The 15,775-nt window shown below is 47.5% G+C and overlaps 1 protein-coding gene across 4 annotated transcripts in view; it reads left to right on the top strand.

The window, feature by feature from the left end:
• Nucleotides 1–5,028: 5,028 nt before the first annotated feature.
• CACNA1D (calcium voltage-gated channel subunit alpha1 D) overlaps nt 5,029–15,775 on the top strand; it is a gene marked incomplete at its 5' end in the record, with an annotated part of 288,308 nt that continues 277,561 nt past the window's right edge. For 3 of the 4 annotated variants that reach the window (XM_081159098.1, XM_081159100.1, XM_081159101.1), the window contains 3 exons: nt 5,233–5,299; nt 7,196–7,505; nt 11,588–11,693. In XM_081159098.1, the coding sequence (XP_081015224.1) occupies nt 5,233–5,299; nt 7,196–7,505; nt 11,588–11,693 (483 nt within the window). Of the gene's footprint in view, nt 5,300–7,195; nt 7,506–11,587; nt 11,694–15,775 lie in introns of all 4 variants that reach the window. The other variant, XM_081159099.1, reaches the window with a different exon arrangement.

The raw sequence follows: 15,775 nt of genomic DNA, 5'->3' as shown, positions 1-15,775 counted from the left end.
TAAAAAAAGAAATCAATAAAAACATATTTTTATAAAAGTGCAGCCCCGGCCGGTTTGGCTCAGTGGTAGAGCGTCGGCCTGCAGACTGAAGGGTCCTGGGTTTGATTCCGGCCAAGGGCGCGCACCTCCGCTGCAGCCTTGTTCCTGGCCTCGGTCGGGGTGCGTGCAGGAGGCAACCGATGGATTGCCTCTCTCACATCAATGTTTCTCTCTCTCTCCCTTCCACTCTCTGAAAAGCAATGGGAAAAATATCCTCGGGTGAGGATTTAAAATAAATAAATGAATAAATAAATAAATAAATAAATAGGGGGCCCTGGCAGGTGTCACTCAGTGGTTAGAGCGTCACCCTGCACACTGAAGGGTCATGGGTTTGATTCCTGGTCAAGGGCTCATATCTGGGTTGCAGGTTTGATCCCCTGCACTGGTTGGGGCATGTGCAGAAGGCAACCAATCCATGTGTCTCTCTCACACGGATGTTTTTTTCCGCTCTCTCTCTTCCTCTCTCTCTTTCTCCTTCCACCTTCTCTAAAAATCAATGGAAAAAATATCCTCAGGTAAGAATTAAAAAAAAAAGAAAGAAAGTGTTAAGGGGTCCTGAGACCAAAAAGTTTGAGAACCACTGGCCTATAAGACAACACCCAGAACGGTGAGCCAGATATTGGGGACGTCCCATCATCCCACTCCATCTTGCCTTTGCAACCTCTCTGAAGTACCCCCAGGTCCCAGCCTGACCACCTAGCTGTGGATTTCTGCACATGCTCTGGGCTTTTGTGCCCGACTTTGTGCATGCCATTCCTCTATCTGGAACACATGTTCCCACCCCTTTATCCACCCATCTGGTGGTTAGTGGGTCAGGCCCATCCTCTGAGCACAAGGGCCTGAGGATGGAGAGGCTCATTCAGACCAAACTTCACAGTTTGTTTATGGGTATTTTCTGCCTATAGCATTCAGGATCTGTTTATTTGTCTTCCTTAATTAGAATTCCTGGAGTGCAAAATACCCTATTTTCCCTCTGTTTACATTTTTTATCACCTTAGGGCCAAGTGTCCTGCCATAAACTTTATGGGATTTTTGTAAATATTAACTAACAATTTCTAGTGATATCTGTGGACTTTTATGATCCCGTGTAGACTAATCAGAGTATTTAGCTCCTGCAGAGAGCAGAACACTTGGCAGTGGAGGGAGGGGGCAAAGGAGGTGATCTTTGCTTAAGCACCTGCACTATGGTTGGGGAGACAGGATTTATAGTCAAGAAGCAATCAAACAAGACACAAGAAGGTATGTAACCCAAGGAATAACTAGGTGCTGTAGGCCTTTGAGGAAGGGGAGGTGGGAGTGGGGGCTGCATGTGTGTTTGCAGTGGTTGGAGAAATCAGAGATGGCTTCTGGGAGGAGGCAGGGATTTGTTTAACAGGGAAGGTTTAGTTAGAGGTCAGCAAGGAAAGATTTCAGGTCAGCAAACAAACACAAGCCAAGGCAGAGAGTGAGAAATGAGCACAGCATGTCCATGGCCTAATGAGGAGACTGCTGACCACAGTGAAGGTGAATGGTGCGAAATGACAAGGCTGAAAGCTAGTTAGAGGAGTTTAGACTGGACACGGACGGGAGGAGGAACCAGCCTTTTGCTTTGGTTAGGGAAGTGACGTAGTGTTTTTTGAGCATAAGATAGGTTATTTTTGGGAGGAAGAATGAAGAAGGGGCATCTAGTTAATGATCCAGGGGTGTGAGGTGGTAAGGTTCTGAACTAGGGTATCAGCAAGGTTTTTTGAAATGAACTACATGGAGGTAACTACGTCTAGAATGCCAGCTCCGTGCCTTTTAATAGGCATGTTTTGTATGTCCACGCATGGGGATTAAAACTCCACAGTAATGTGTTAGGGACATAATTGGGTCTTATCGCATGTGGCTCACTTAGAGCTGAAATATTTTTTTCTAGCCTTTCCTCATGTCTTACTGTGTCAGCCACTAAATAATTGTGTGTGGTTTTGGACAAGTTATTCACTCCTTGCTGTCTTGGTTTTGTTATCTGCAAAATGAGGGTATTATCTGTCTCATAGCCTCGTTATGAGAATTATTAGTTAATACATGTAAAGTACCTATACTAGTGCCTGGCACATAGGAAGTCTTTAAAAATATGAGCTATTATTTATTTATTCAGCAATTCACATTATTATCAGAATATAAATATTTAAATTACCTAATGGGCCAAAGCATTCAGAGCTGTTCTGAATCAAAGTCTTCAAAAAAAGCTTCTTGGAGACATTGCAAAGATGAAACTCAGAAGCCGGGATGGAAAAATGTTAAATATTCTAATTCCATAAACTCATTAAGATGTACAGTGGTAAACATGGAGACCCAAATCACAATTTAAGCATGTCACTTCTCAGCTTAAACTCAGGCTCCCACTGCAGAGAAGAGAAATCTGGTCTTCTTAGCAAGCTAGCAAACCTTCTGCCACTGGCTTTCCATGGCCATCCCAGCCTTCCTCCCCCAGGCCAAGAAGCCTGTGTCTCATATCCCATTTATGCCCTATAAAGTCAGTCATCTGTTTTTAAAAGACTTTATTTTTTAGGGCAGTTTTGGGTTTACAGAAAAATTGCACAGCAAGTACAAAGTTCTGATATACTCCCTCCCACAATGGTTTCCCTTATTATTAACCCCTTGCATTAGTATCCTAAATTGTTACAATTGATGACCAATATTGATGCATTATTAAAAAAAAAAAGTCCATAGTTTACATGAGGATTCACTTTTTGTGCTGTACACTTCTATGAATTTTGACAAATGCATAATGTCCCACATCCACCATTAATTACAGTATCATACAGAATAGCTTCACTGCCCTAAAACTGCCCCGTCCTTCATCTAGTCATCCCTCCCTCTTCCCCTCCCATCCGTTTATAAGAATCAGTAAAAATGTGATCTCTTCTGTGAAATGTCTCTGATTCTCCCAATTATCATCACTCTTTTTGATGCTTGCATAGCATTCTTTATACCTGTCACATACCCTATGTGCTGCACAGTGTCAGAGGCATACACACACTTTCCTCCCTTCATCCTTTCTGGAGAGGCCAAGCCATAGAATTGTCTGGACAACACCTAGCCTAGACCCTGTTCTTAATAGGTCTAGAATGCTGGCTGAACTGAACTGAACTGTGAGCCAATATTAGGGAGGGTTTTGCAGACTAGGTCTCAAGTGACAGGTGTGCTTGTGAATTCTATACATGCTTCGGGATTCAGGGGTCAGTGGATGGGAAAGTACTTTGAAAGGAAACGGGCTCAGAAGCAGCCTTGGGTGAGGTGGCCCAGGTCAGCTTTATATTACTATTAGGCCACAGGGCTCTTCCCCACCTCTCCTCCTCTCCAAAACAAAACAAAACAACAACAAAAAAGGACCAGGAGCCTGGTTGTTTCCATCCTTCCAGTCCAGACACCTGTCCCAGGAAGGCCCCCCGGAGAGTCATTTGTTAGGTACCCATTCTCTCTCCCCAGGTGGCCCCCAACAATTGAGGATGCCCAGTGTGCCTTCTTTGGTGAGGGAGAACCTTCCCTTAATTTCTTATTTTCTTATTTCACTCTGAGCCTTTTACTTTAAAGACACTGTTCTCCAACTTTCTAAAACGCAGCAGGAACATGCAGATCGGAACAAAAGCAAATAAATCGAATCTTGTGAAGTAACAAAGCAGACACCCTTCTCCAGCAGCCAGCACAACACTAAATGAGAAATATCAGTCATCCACTAGATACAGTGTTTCCCCTCTAGACCGGAGCTGCTGCTTGCAACCCCCTCCCACGAGACAGTGAGGGACCGTAAAACAAATGACTCCCCTCTGCTCCCGCGCAGGAGTCAGCAGCTTTAGCAGCACCACCTTTTCCTTCAAGCGACATAAGCTTTTACTTCCCTGTACCAGCCTCCAAACGCTTATGGGGAGGGGGGTGTAGAGAAAGGGAGGGGGAGGGAGAGGAGTAGGGGGGAGAGATGTGCTCCCCCCTTTAAAGCTTCTGGAGGCCACAGCGGCGCCAGACTCAGCGCTGGGCAGGGGTGGGAGGGGAGTACGCTCTGGGAAACCCCGTTAGATCTAAAGGTGCTGTTACCTGGGGAGGTGAGTGCTCTCCAGAGAGCCTGACTCTCCTATTCCCCTGCAACCAGAAAGAGCCGGAGGAAAGGGGGGCGCCTGCCGGGCTCGGGAGCCCGTAGGGAGCCAGAGCGCCCCTCAACACCAGAGCGTTGACTGCCCGCTCGCACCTGTGCTTCCAGGGGCGGGGCCTCCTCCAGGTGTGCAGAGGGGCGGAAGCCCGCGAGACCCGAGGCTCGCCGCTGGAGCCTAGGCGATCCATCCCCGCCTCGGAGAAATGCAGGGGGAGGAGCGGTTAATCCGCACACCGGCTTCGCGGCGTCCGCAGGCCCCGCCCACCTCTTTCGGGGGAATTGGGGCGAACCCGCTGCGGCGCGGAGGGGGTTAAGCGGGCGGCCCGCGGCTGGAGCGCGCTTAACCCTTTGGCGCCCGTGGGTCAACTGAGCCAGGCCGGGGCGGCAGCACCCCGAGTCCCACGCGGCGGCCACCCCGACCGCGCGGGCCGTGCGGGGCGAGCCGCGGGCCGGGCAGCCGCCCGCTGGGCGCCGCGTGGCCCGTGGGAGGCTCGGGGCGCGCGGGGGGAGGGGGGACGCGGCGGCGGGCGCGCAGCGTCGCCAGGCGAACAGGCGTGCGGCGCGGCGCGGCTGGCGCGGAGCGAGCGAGCGAGCGGGCGCCTCCGTCCCCGGATGTGAGCTCGGGCTGCCCAGCGGCGGCGCGGGCGGCGGCGGCGGCGGGCACCGGGCACCGGGCACCGCGGCGGGCGGCGGGCATGGGGGGCGCTCGGAGCGGCCCCGGCGGCCGGGCCGGCATCCCCGCGGCGTCCCTCCGCTAGAGGAGGGGACCAAGCCAATTCTCCTTTGCAGCAAAAAATTACATGTATATATTATCAAGATAATATATACATCTGATCTTATTTTTTAAAAAAAGTTTATTTTGCTCCATTTTTGGAAAAGAGGGAGCGTGGGCGGCGAGCGGTTTTTATAAATTATTCTTATTTTCTGTGATCTGTGCCCGTCCCTCCCCACCCCCTGCTGAAGCGAGAAGAAGGGCAGGGACCCTGGCTCCTACCTAGCGGTAACCCCCTACCCGCTCCTCCCCCGCCCCCGCGCCCAGCACAGTGCCCTGCACACAGTAGGCGCTCAATAAATGTTCGTGGATGATGATGATGATGATGATGAAAAAAATGCAGCATCAACGGCAGCAGCAAGCGGACCACGCGAACGGTGAGCAGCCAGAGCCGGGCACCCGCTGCCAAACCTAATCCTTGTCACGGTCCCCCTCTCCCACCCCCTTCCTCCCCGCCCCTCCCGTCTCTGCTGCGCTGGGTGGGCTGAGGGGGCTGGAGAGGATGGCTCTAGCTCGGTGTCATCCACAGAAAGGGGACATGCGTGACAGCCACCCCGCTCTCCCCTCCAGGCCTCGGGTGTCAGAGTTAATTCTGCATTTGTGGGGTGGGGGCGGCCGTGGAGCCGGCGGAGTGCCGTGCACCCCGAGGGGCCGAGCGCCCCGCTGGTTCGGGTTCAGTGTCCTCGGGCTCAACTTTCCTCCAACGCTCCGGACCGATGGAAGGGGGGTGGTTGTTAGTCTCCAGCCCCCCTTTCCAGCTTCTTCTCGCCTCCCCTCCTTCCCCGCCCCTGGCTGACTAGGAACGAGGTTTCTGGTGGCATCCTCAAGATTCTCGGCGGCCAGGGTTTCACCCTTCCCGCGGGGAGGGGGGGTGACGCGCGCCCCTCCCCTCGCGAGGGAGGCCGGGTCTGGAATCGCTGGCGAGGGGTCGGGTGGAGCTCGTCTTCCCGCTCCCTGCGCCGCCGCGCGCACGTCGGTAACCTAGCAATGCCCGGGGAGTCGCCGCCGCCGTGGGGCTCCCCTCCCCGGCTGGGCCGCGGCGCCACGTGCAGCTACAGTGCCGCCGGCCGTGCCGGGTCGAGGGAGGCTGGAGCAGCCGCCGGCCAGCCCTGCTCCCTCCACCTTGGAGGTCGCGGGCGCCCTGCACAGCCCCTGTGGGCTTGCAGCCTTCCCGGGTGACCGCTCCCCAAGGAAAGGCTCGGCAGACTCCTTTCCAGTCCCGACTGTCTGCTGCCGGCCCCCCGTGGTCCCCTTCCCGGGCTGCTGGGCAGGCAGACCTGTGCTTGCTTGGACTCTCCCTTGTTCTTTACTTAGCAAGAATTGGTTTTGCAAAGGCCCATCCCCTTAATCTCCACCACTCTCACTTTGACTTCTGTCTCAGTAAGAAGGTTGTGACCCTTCCTCGGCAGGTGCTGGGAGACCAGCTTAGGTAGTGGCCTGACCCAAAGCCAGAGCGGGCTTTGCACATCTCCTTGGGGTTCTGCCCTTGCGCACTGGGATGCCAGCCTACACTGAGATGATTCCTGCTTAGGCCTTGAGGCCCCCCTGGCATAATCCAGCCTGTCTATCCTAGGTGCAGGGGTGCAGGATGCCTGCCTTGTCTGTTTTTCTGGATGCTGGCTTGGCTGCTGCGGCTGCAATTTAAAATGCAAAAAAGCCCTAAAGATGTTTTCTGTTTTCGGAAGCCTGTGGAGGAAATGAGTCCCAACCATCATGAATTTTCATTTGCAGGAAGTGTCAGTGCATAATCTAGATATTTGTTACGGGGCTTTTGGTATTGCCCTGGTGCCAGTGGAGGATTTTTTTTTTTTTCCATGCTGAAAAATGAATTTGTGGCTGTGGAAACACGTTGGAGTAACACTCTGAAAATGATTAAGCCTATTGAATTACTGGCACTGCCTTTTTGTGTGTGTGTGATGGTGGCGGTTATTTTGGAGAAAAGCTGCTGTATATATCTGTTAACTCATTAGAGGTACATGGGTTTTAAAAAAGAAAAGATATGGAATAAATGTGGGAATGACCTCAGTTTGAAGAAATGCACTAAAAGGCTCCTTGTGAATTCATGGGTGTAGAGAGGTGCGAGTCCCATTGGGCGTCACGCAGCAAGGTCCTGTATGACCGACCAAATCCCTGGTACTGAAAAATAGGACATGAGCTTCAAAATGGAAACATGGGAATGATTCCCCCTTGTTACTGATGGGAGACAATCTTTGCTTTTTTTGACACTGGATTCTCATTTTAAAATAAAATATTTTTTTTTCCTTTCTTTCCAGAGGCAAACTATGCAAGAGGCACCAGGCTCTCTCTCTCTGGTGAAGGACCAACTTCTCAACCGAATAGCTCCAAGCCAACTGTCCTGTCTTGGCAAGCTGCAATCGATGCTGCTAGACAGGCCAAGGCTGCCCAAACTATGAGCACCTCCGCACCCCCACCTGTAGGATCTCTCTCCCAAAGAAAACGTCAGCAATACGCCAAGAGCAAAAAACAGGGTAACTCGTCTAACAGCCGACCTGCCCGCGCCCTCTTCTGTTTATCACTCAATAACCCCATCCGAAGAGCCTGCATTAGTATAGTGGAATGGAAGTATCCTTTTTTTAGGGGGAAGTCTTTCTCATTTTCTTTTACCATTTGTTCTTTAAAAGGATTTGTGTTCTGAAATGGCACTTACAAAGTGGTAACAGTCTGGAATGTGAGCAACAGAAGCTGTGCGTAAAGGGCTTCCTATCTCCTCAAGGGGCAGAGGGACAGCTCTGTGGGTATACTTAACCTGCTCTGTGTGTGTGTGTGTGTGTGTGTGTGTGTGTAGTGGTGGTGGTGGGGGGAGGAAGTGACACATCCCCAAACTTCAAAGTGGTAGATAATTAAAACATGAAAACAACTTTTGGTCATTTGGCATTAGATGGTTAGTTTAAATCCACCATTGTTTTTGGGCAGTGGTATGCATTGAACCTATTGCAACTAAGGTATGCTGATTTTAAAAAAAAGAAGATTGTATGAGGCTCTACTAGACATAAATACATTTTTGACCTTTAGTGGAATCTTCTCATTTTGATGTTTGGGGTTCGCTTCTGAGACTCCAGTTAACACTAAGGTTGCCCCCAGCTCTGACATTTGGTGATTCTAATTGTTCAGGTAACTACAGATGTAAACACTTGCTTCATAGGGAGGGAGCACTTTGCTCATCCATGCTATGACTTTCTGGAATTTCCTTTTGACAAGTTCCAAAAAGGCTTTTGAAATGTGAGCTTGAAGGAGCATGTAAAGGGAGAGGTTTGTGTCGGCCTTTTTTCCCGGAGCCCTTATGAGTTAGAGAACAGCCCTCAGTGGAGGAATTTCCAGTTGCTGCTTTTATAAGAAATCCTTTCTATGTCCTTGACTGGAGTTGTATTTCTGGGTGTCTCCTTTGTATTTTTAAAACTGAACTCCAAATGCACCAGGATGGTTGTTATGTCCCAGGTCTTGGAAATCTAGGGGGCTCTGCCTGACCATTCCCCTTCCCCAAATCTGGAATCCAGGCTCTAGTGACTGCCACTCTTAGAAAAGGTTCACTGAGGCCTTCTTTCTATGCAAATGGCTTTCTTATTAGTCACTGATTCATTGGTCTGGGTTAAACAAAGCATTTCCTTTTCCCAGAAGTATATCTGGGGCTGACAAGGGGCCTTAGAGCAGTTCCTGACTATAGGAAGGAGTGTGAATTGAGGGCTTCCCCCACCATACCCAGATGGAGGGGCCACACTAAAAAAGGAGGGTGTTGGTAACCAGCTAGAAGGTGGAGCAAAACCCTCTTATAGTTTGCGTACCTAGCCAGGCAGCTGTTCACATTCCCTCTGTCTCCGCTGGCCACCTCTGTGCTCAGGGACACGAGTCAAAATTAGGTAACTCTCTAGAAAGGTTTTTGGAGAGAGCAGCCAAATGCAAGGATAGGATTTGAGGGGTTTTCATGTTCTTTTTCTTTTTAGAACAGATGTCTCTTCTCTAGAGGGAGTTAGGGTGTCTCGCACATAGCTTGGGTTGTGTGGATCGGTCTTCTCTAAAATCCTTTTCTAGTCTGCAAATGAACACTAGTGTCGGCCCAGAGGGAGCCAGGTAAAGAGGCTGTGACTCAGTGGCATCGCTGGGGTCCGACGCAGTGGTTGCTCGAAGCCAGGAAGATCTCCTCCTCCTTCGGCTGGCTTGCCGTGACTCTGAGTAAGCAGAGACCTCTCAGTGGAGTCATTCATGCCATGTGGAGTGAGGTGGGAGGCCTGGTGCTGTTTCTCTTTGTGCACAGTAATTTGTATATAGCAATTTATGTGCACCGAGTGACTTCTGGATCATGCTGCTGACTCCCTTGCCTGCACTGCCAGACACGTGTGTATAGGAATCAGGGGATGTGGCTGCCAGAGCAGGGAGAGGCCTGCCTACAAACAGGATGGCTGGTGGAATAGATCCTTAAGCAGTATGTGATCTGTTTGTTGTTTGTTTTCAAATGACAGATTCCTTCTAGTTCAGGGAGCAGGTTCTAGAAATCCTCCGAAAGCCAGCTGTGCCAGGCCTAGACAGCTGGAGAAGAATGAGAGTGTGGTTTGTTTTTGTATGTAGGGAAGGCAGAGGGTATCCCGCATCTTGGGGGAACGAGGAGTGTTTGCCTTATCAGAGGGAATTTTAGCATCAGACCCATCCATTACTCTATTGCTTTGCTCTGCTTGGCTTGTGAAAACCTTATGGCAGTGAGATAGTATCCACTAATACCAGGAGACTGAAACTGGATCACTATAAAGAAAAAAAGCACTTATGTTTGGCCTTCCTGAATAGCGTTAGTATTTCTCAGATTTGCTGGTTTATCATTTGGGTGTTGGGAAATTAAAAAGAAAGAATGGTGTTATAGAGGAGGGGAGAGACAGTGTACTGCTACATAGAATAACACTGGGGCAGTTGGCTTTTTAAATTTCAGTAGGAACTGCTAAACATAAATATAAAAAGGAGATTCTGAAATTTTAAGGTGGAATGTCTTACAGTTGGGCCCCTAGGTAAGAGATTAAATAATACTAGATGAGTTATGTGAATAAATATGAATGAAAGCTAGCTGGCTTTAATAATAAACCCATCAACAGCAGTAAGATATCAGTAAGAATAATATTATTCACGTCCTTACTTCAGTGAGTGTTGAAGCTCTTCATGGGGCTGAGGTTTCATGAAACTCACGGTATCCCCAGAGAGGCAAGGGGTTTCATTTCCTTAAGCATTTTTGGATTTCTCAGAAGGACATCAGAATGAATGGAGAAGGATCTGTTCATATCCCGAAAGCTTTAGTACTCCCAGGTGTTTAGTTAAGCCAGTGGCCTTGCCTTCTGTGGGTTAGTATTTGGGAGAAACTCTATTGGAAAATCAAGCCCCAGAGTTGCAGGTTAGGTTGGTGCTCACAAAACCTTACATTTGGAAAGAGTGACAACCAGAAGAAGAAAAACAATCACTGTGGCAGATGTCGAATTTTGTATTGCCAGTTTTGACAATGTCTCTCTCTCCTCTTTTTAATCCTTACCTGAGGATAGTTTTTCCATTGCTTTTCAGAGAGTGATAGGCTGGGGGTGGGGGGGAGCGTGCGAAAGAAAGAGAGAGAGAGAGAGAAACAGAGAAACATCAATGTGAGAGACAGACACATCAATTGGTTGCCTCCCACATGCACCCCAACTGGGACTGGGGATCAAGCCTGCAACCAAGGCATGTGCCCTTGGCCGGAATTGAACCTGAGTCCCTTCAGTCCACAGGCTGATGCTGTAACCACTGTGCAAAACCAGCTAGGGTGACCCTGTCTCTTAATAACACCAGAATGTTTAAGCAAGTATCTGTTGAAAGTTGACCTCAGTGATTCTTGCAGACCCCTGAGATTTAGAATTGTTAAATTATACTTTGAAAGTGTCTGGTGCTAAAAAAAAAAGTGTCTGGTGCTGATTTCTTATGGCTTTTAATTTAATGTGTTATAAAGTAAATGCAGCAACTGCACATTGTAAACTGAGCTCCAGTCCAGCTCTAATCTGGAGCAATGATAACCATTGATTAGTAAAGAAAGCCAAAGAGGGAGTGGAAACCTCGCTTGCTTATTACAGCGTCTGAGGAATTGGAACAAGCCTTCCTACAGTCACAGGTAGAATGGAGAAGGTCCTGGTGACCTGCCCGGTCCAGGCAGGAGAGTCAGCCAATCATAGCCCTCGAGAAAAACGGCTCTAACACATGGAAGCAAGGGTTTGTGGAAGAGATTTGTCTCGTGGTGACTTCTCTTTGGTTCAGGAAAGAAACAGCCAGCCAGGAATTTTAGCTAAGGCCCTTGTTGGTTCTTAAACAACAAGAAGCAGAAACCTGGCTCACGCAAGTGCCCCCATTGGATGTACTTTTAGGTTTTAATATAAAATGCGCAGCAGAAGAATGAGTGTAACGTGATCTTTGTAACAGAAGAAAAGGGCACAGAGAGGTCATTCGATAGGAACATCTGCGGGGAGATGACCCCCGAGGTTACTTCTGCTGAGAACCTAGTCATCACAACAGTCGGTTGGGAAAGGATTTGTATATATAATTTTCATTTTCAAAGAAAGTCAAAAGTGGTGCGATGGGGAGTGTGATGAGAGATGGTTTGTATTTGTATAACGTACGCACACACGTGTATATAATACCTTAACAAAATTTTTCAGACCATTTGACATATTTATATTATTGGCTATTTTTGCCAATTGTGTGGCCTTAGCTATTTACATCCCATTTCCTGAAGATGATTCTAATTCAACAAATCATAACTTGGTAAGTGTCCCGAGAGTTCTTACTTACGCTGATGTGTGGTTCTCATTTGCCTGGGGACTGAAACTGGCAGCTGGCTTTCTGGGTGGTGGAAGTGGACAGCTAGCTATGCATGCGATGCTTCCTGGAGCTTTGCGGTCAATGTTTTTGTGTATTTTTTTTAAACCTGTATTCTCAAATTTATACTGAATGAAAGTGTTGAAAGTCATGAATCTTGTATAAATAGATGTAGAACGTTATATGGAAAAGGTTTTTAGCAGATTTTAAAATAACTTTTGTCTCCATATAGGTTTTTCTTGTCTACCATTCGTTTCCTGATAATACTAGCTTTGTGTGTGTGTGTGTGTGTGTGTTTTAAATCCAGTGCTATTTGGGAGTGGTGGGTACTTTAGTCAATTTTTCCGGTAAGTAGAGAATTACAGATTTTGTGTATGAACTATTAATTTTCAGAGAAGTAGACTACAACAAAACTGATGAACTACGTGGAGCATCACCCAGAGATGCTCACAGTGTAATATTGAAGTTCTTCAAGTCCTGTGAAACCCCCAAGATAAAATGATTCTATGGTTAAATAAATTGGGATACTTCCACATATTTTATTGCCCTCCTCAAGATTTATAGCGCACATTAGCTCAAGAAAAAGCTCTGGGAAGGTCTGTAGTTAAAAAAACCAGTTTCATTTTGTTTAACTCCGCTAGTCCTTAAAAGTAATTGGTCATGGATTCTTTAAACATTGTTTTGGCAGAACACATCACAGAACCAGTGTTTCATGGGACTTCCTTTGGGAAAGGTTGATATAGTTTCTTTTGTTTTAAAGCACTGAAGAGCACTAGAGTGGGACTAGGAGCTTGTCCCACTTGACTGTCAGCTGGCTACATTGTGGGGCATTTCCCATACCCTTCCTGCATTGCCATTCACTCACCTGTCAATTACAGGGGTTGGATGGGAAGATCACTAGGATTGTTTTTACCTCTGACATTCTGTAATCTTTTCTTGACGATTCAGAAGCCATTTCAGGGTTTTTCTGGAGCTGTAGCATCCTCGCCGGATCAATCCTTTATAATTGGAGGCCTGGCGAAAGGCAGATGGAGGAGGGGGCCGGTGCTGGATAACAGGAAACTCTCTCCATTGTTTTGCTTTCTCATTTAGCTAGTTCCATGTGTTTTGCTTTCTCATGGTGGAGCTGTATTTTAGGAGGGTTGGATGCTCTTAACTGAGCGTTGTAAAAGCAGAATTAGTGTGGGAAGTGCTCTGCCGGGTTCTAAGATATTGAAATTATGCTCTGTGATGTTAGTTCTCATGGTTTATGGACAGGATTTCATGTTACATGTAAAATATGCGGCATATTTCAGATGTAGCACGATGCCTATTCATCTTTGGGGTTTTCTGGTCAGATTTCTAGATAATTAAAAAATATGTGGATATTGCTACTGAAAATTCAGTTGAAAATGGGAGTTGGATATACGTACATACAATTACTGTTAGAACATATTTGTACTATGCTTAAGGTGATTTGTGTAACTTTGGATATTTTAAATAGCTTCTGCTTTCGTTGTAGACAGCGGCATTAAACGATCACTTTAAAGGAAAGCAGTGGTGAAAAACCTCCATCAGTGGATATAGATCATCATCGTCTAGGCCACAGATGGTGTCAGCCTTGTTACCAAATTTAACGACACGAATGGTGACCCAGTTTGTTGTTTTTTTTTGTAGTTCAAAAGAACATGATTACACAAACTTAGAAAATAAACACCTTTCAGAAAGGCAGCTTAATTCAAGTCAATGGAATAATTAATGTAGCTCAGCGTGTATAGCCAGTTAATGTTCTGATTTTCCCCAGGGAAATTCGGGGGCACTAATACACATACTGCCAGACCATTTGGATTTCTGAGCTAATAAGGGAGGGGGTAAAGCATAGGAGATGGATAAACCTCTCTCTTCTCCTTGGCAGCCCCTCTCCAGTTTATCCTTTCTTAACAATTCTTAAAAGCTGCTCGCACTTTGGTGGGGGAGGGGGCAGTGTGTCCCTTTGGCAGGCCTTTCTGAAAACCAGCATGTATTCCTTTGACCTCTTAGGATTCTGAAACTCATAGCATTCCCGAGTTTGACTTGTGCTCACTTGGGTGGTCACGTGGTCAGATGAGTTTATTCTCTGCCTGACTCTTTAAATATTTCCTTTCCCACTGTGGGAAGGGAAGAGCTTTGTGGATTTCCCCTGACTCTCAGCAAGGTCCCATGCCATGTCAGTCCTCCCGCCAGGGAGCTGGTTTTTTTTTTTTTTTTTTTTTTTTTTACATTTGACCCAGTTTGTACTGAAGTGATTGCTCTATTTTGGGGATTGGTTTAGAGGCAGCTGAACAAAGCTTGTTTTTCATCTGTAGTAAATACCTTTCAGTTAACATGAATGGCAAAACAAAGGCCGGAGACCCGTACGGGTTGCAAAGCTTTACGTATCCGGGAACTCATGGTTTTCTTCGCTTCATGGCTCTGTGGAACATGTGTATGTCAGGCACGGAGAGTAAGATCCAGGGCCAGCTTAGTGGATGGTGTTCCTGCCAGTTGCAGGTGGTTTGTAGTGAAGTGATTACTTCATTGGGTGAGAAACGTGGCCATCCCCCTTGGTACAGTGTGTGTTGGGTGTGGGTTGTATGTAGCTCTGCCAGCTTTGGGGATTTAGAAACTACCTTGGGGGCAGCAAGTTTTCCCAGGGTTAGATTAAAAAAAGTATATAAACAATGTCAAGTTTCTATGGCGCTTACATTTGTAGACTTGCAGGGAACTAGTGAGGCTGAAGCCATGGAAACAGTGCCACTCAGTTCCCACAGTAACATCCCTCCTAGTTCAGCAGCAGCAGTTCCACTTATTGAAAACGTATATCATTGACTTAATTTTCTTCTTAGCACGGGGCGTGGGGGAGCTCTTCTTTATGGAGTGTTAGAGTGGGGGTGATTGCAATATTGTACTTCACGCTGTTGAAAAACGCTTTACTTTGCTTTCCAAACTTGAGTTTCTCCTAAGCAAACTGATGTGGTTGAACAGTTTTCAGTCTGTGCAGCCTGTTCCTGGCGCTCCCCACCCCCGGCTGCCACCTATTTCTCTGTAGTGCTGAACTGCCTCAGATTACACCTGTGTAAAATCTGGATGGTTATCGGCCATGTCACACCTTTCCTGAGGTCTGCTAATGACTGTAGCCACGGAGGGCAAGGCCCATGGCCCTTTATCAGGCAAAGTGCTTGGCTCTACCAGGTGCTCAGTAAAGTCTGGGTAAACTCAACGAGAAGCTTCACCAAGTCTTCGGTCCCTTTTCTCATCTTGTTGAAGCCAGTTTTTGTTTTTAGCCTGTTGACGTTTTGCCTCTACAGCATCCTTCACACCTTACCCTCTCCATACTCACCATGGTTGCATGACTTTTGCTAGATAAGTGATCTTGAGGCTTCATTGCTACCCACTGCCCTCTGGGGAAAGGCCAGACTCCATGGCTGGGCCCTCCTTGGTCTCTCTGGCCTTTTTTGGTTTATCCTACATTCCTCTCCTTCACAGCTCTACCCATCCATCTACCGTAAGTTCCTAAACAGCCTCTCCTACACTTGTCCACATCCTGGCTTTTCCTCCACTGCTTTCTCCATCTGAAATGCCTCTTCAGCCCCACTAGTCTTTCTTCACATGTCCCTGTCCCTGTAGCTGCTCAGGAATAATCCCAAATTGTGTCTCTTCTGTGAGGCCTTTTCTGACCCTGGTCTGAAGTAATAACTCTTACCGGAACCTCTCTCGTGGCACTTTACAGATAAAATACCCTGTGTTTTAGATATTTATATGCATAGCTTATCTTTATCTTCAGAATACAATTCGTAGTGAATAATTTTCAGTCCCCAACAGAGCCTGGCCTGGTGTGTATAATAGATGTTAGGTGATATGTGTTGCTGATGGCCGCCGAGTGAACACTCTCAGGAGAAGCACCTCCCTTATTCTTTCCTCTGGGTTGTGTTCAGGATTTTCTTGGGTGGCAGGTCCCTCTGTGGACTCCTTGGAGGTCCTTGGTGGGTGGTGGGTTGGAAGTTATCAGCATTTATTCCAGAAAAGCTTAG

This window comes from Miniopterus schreibersii (genome assembly GCF_964146895.1).
Source record: "Miniopterus schreibersii genome assembly, chromosome: 15".
Lineage (NCBI taxonomy): Eukaryota > Metazoa > Chordata > Mammalia > Chiroptera > Miniopteridae > Miniopterus > Miniopterus schreibersii.
Note: the sequence above shows the minus strand (reverse complement) of the source record. Positions and strands in the feature narration are given on the sequence as shown.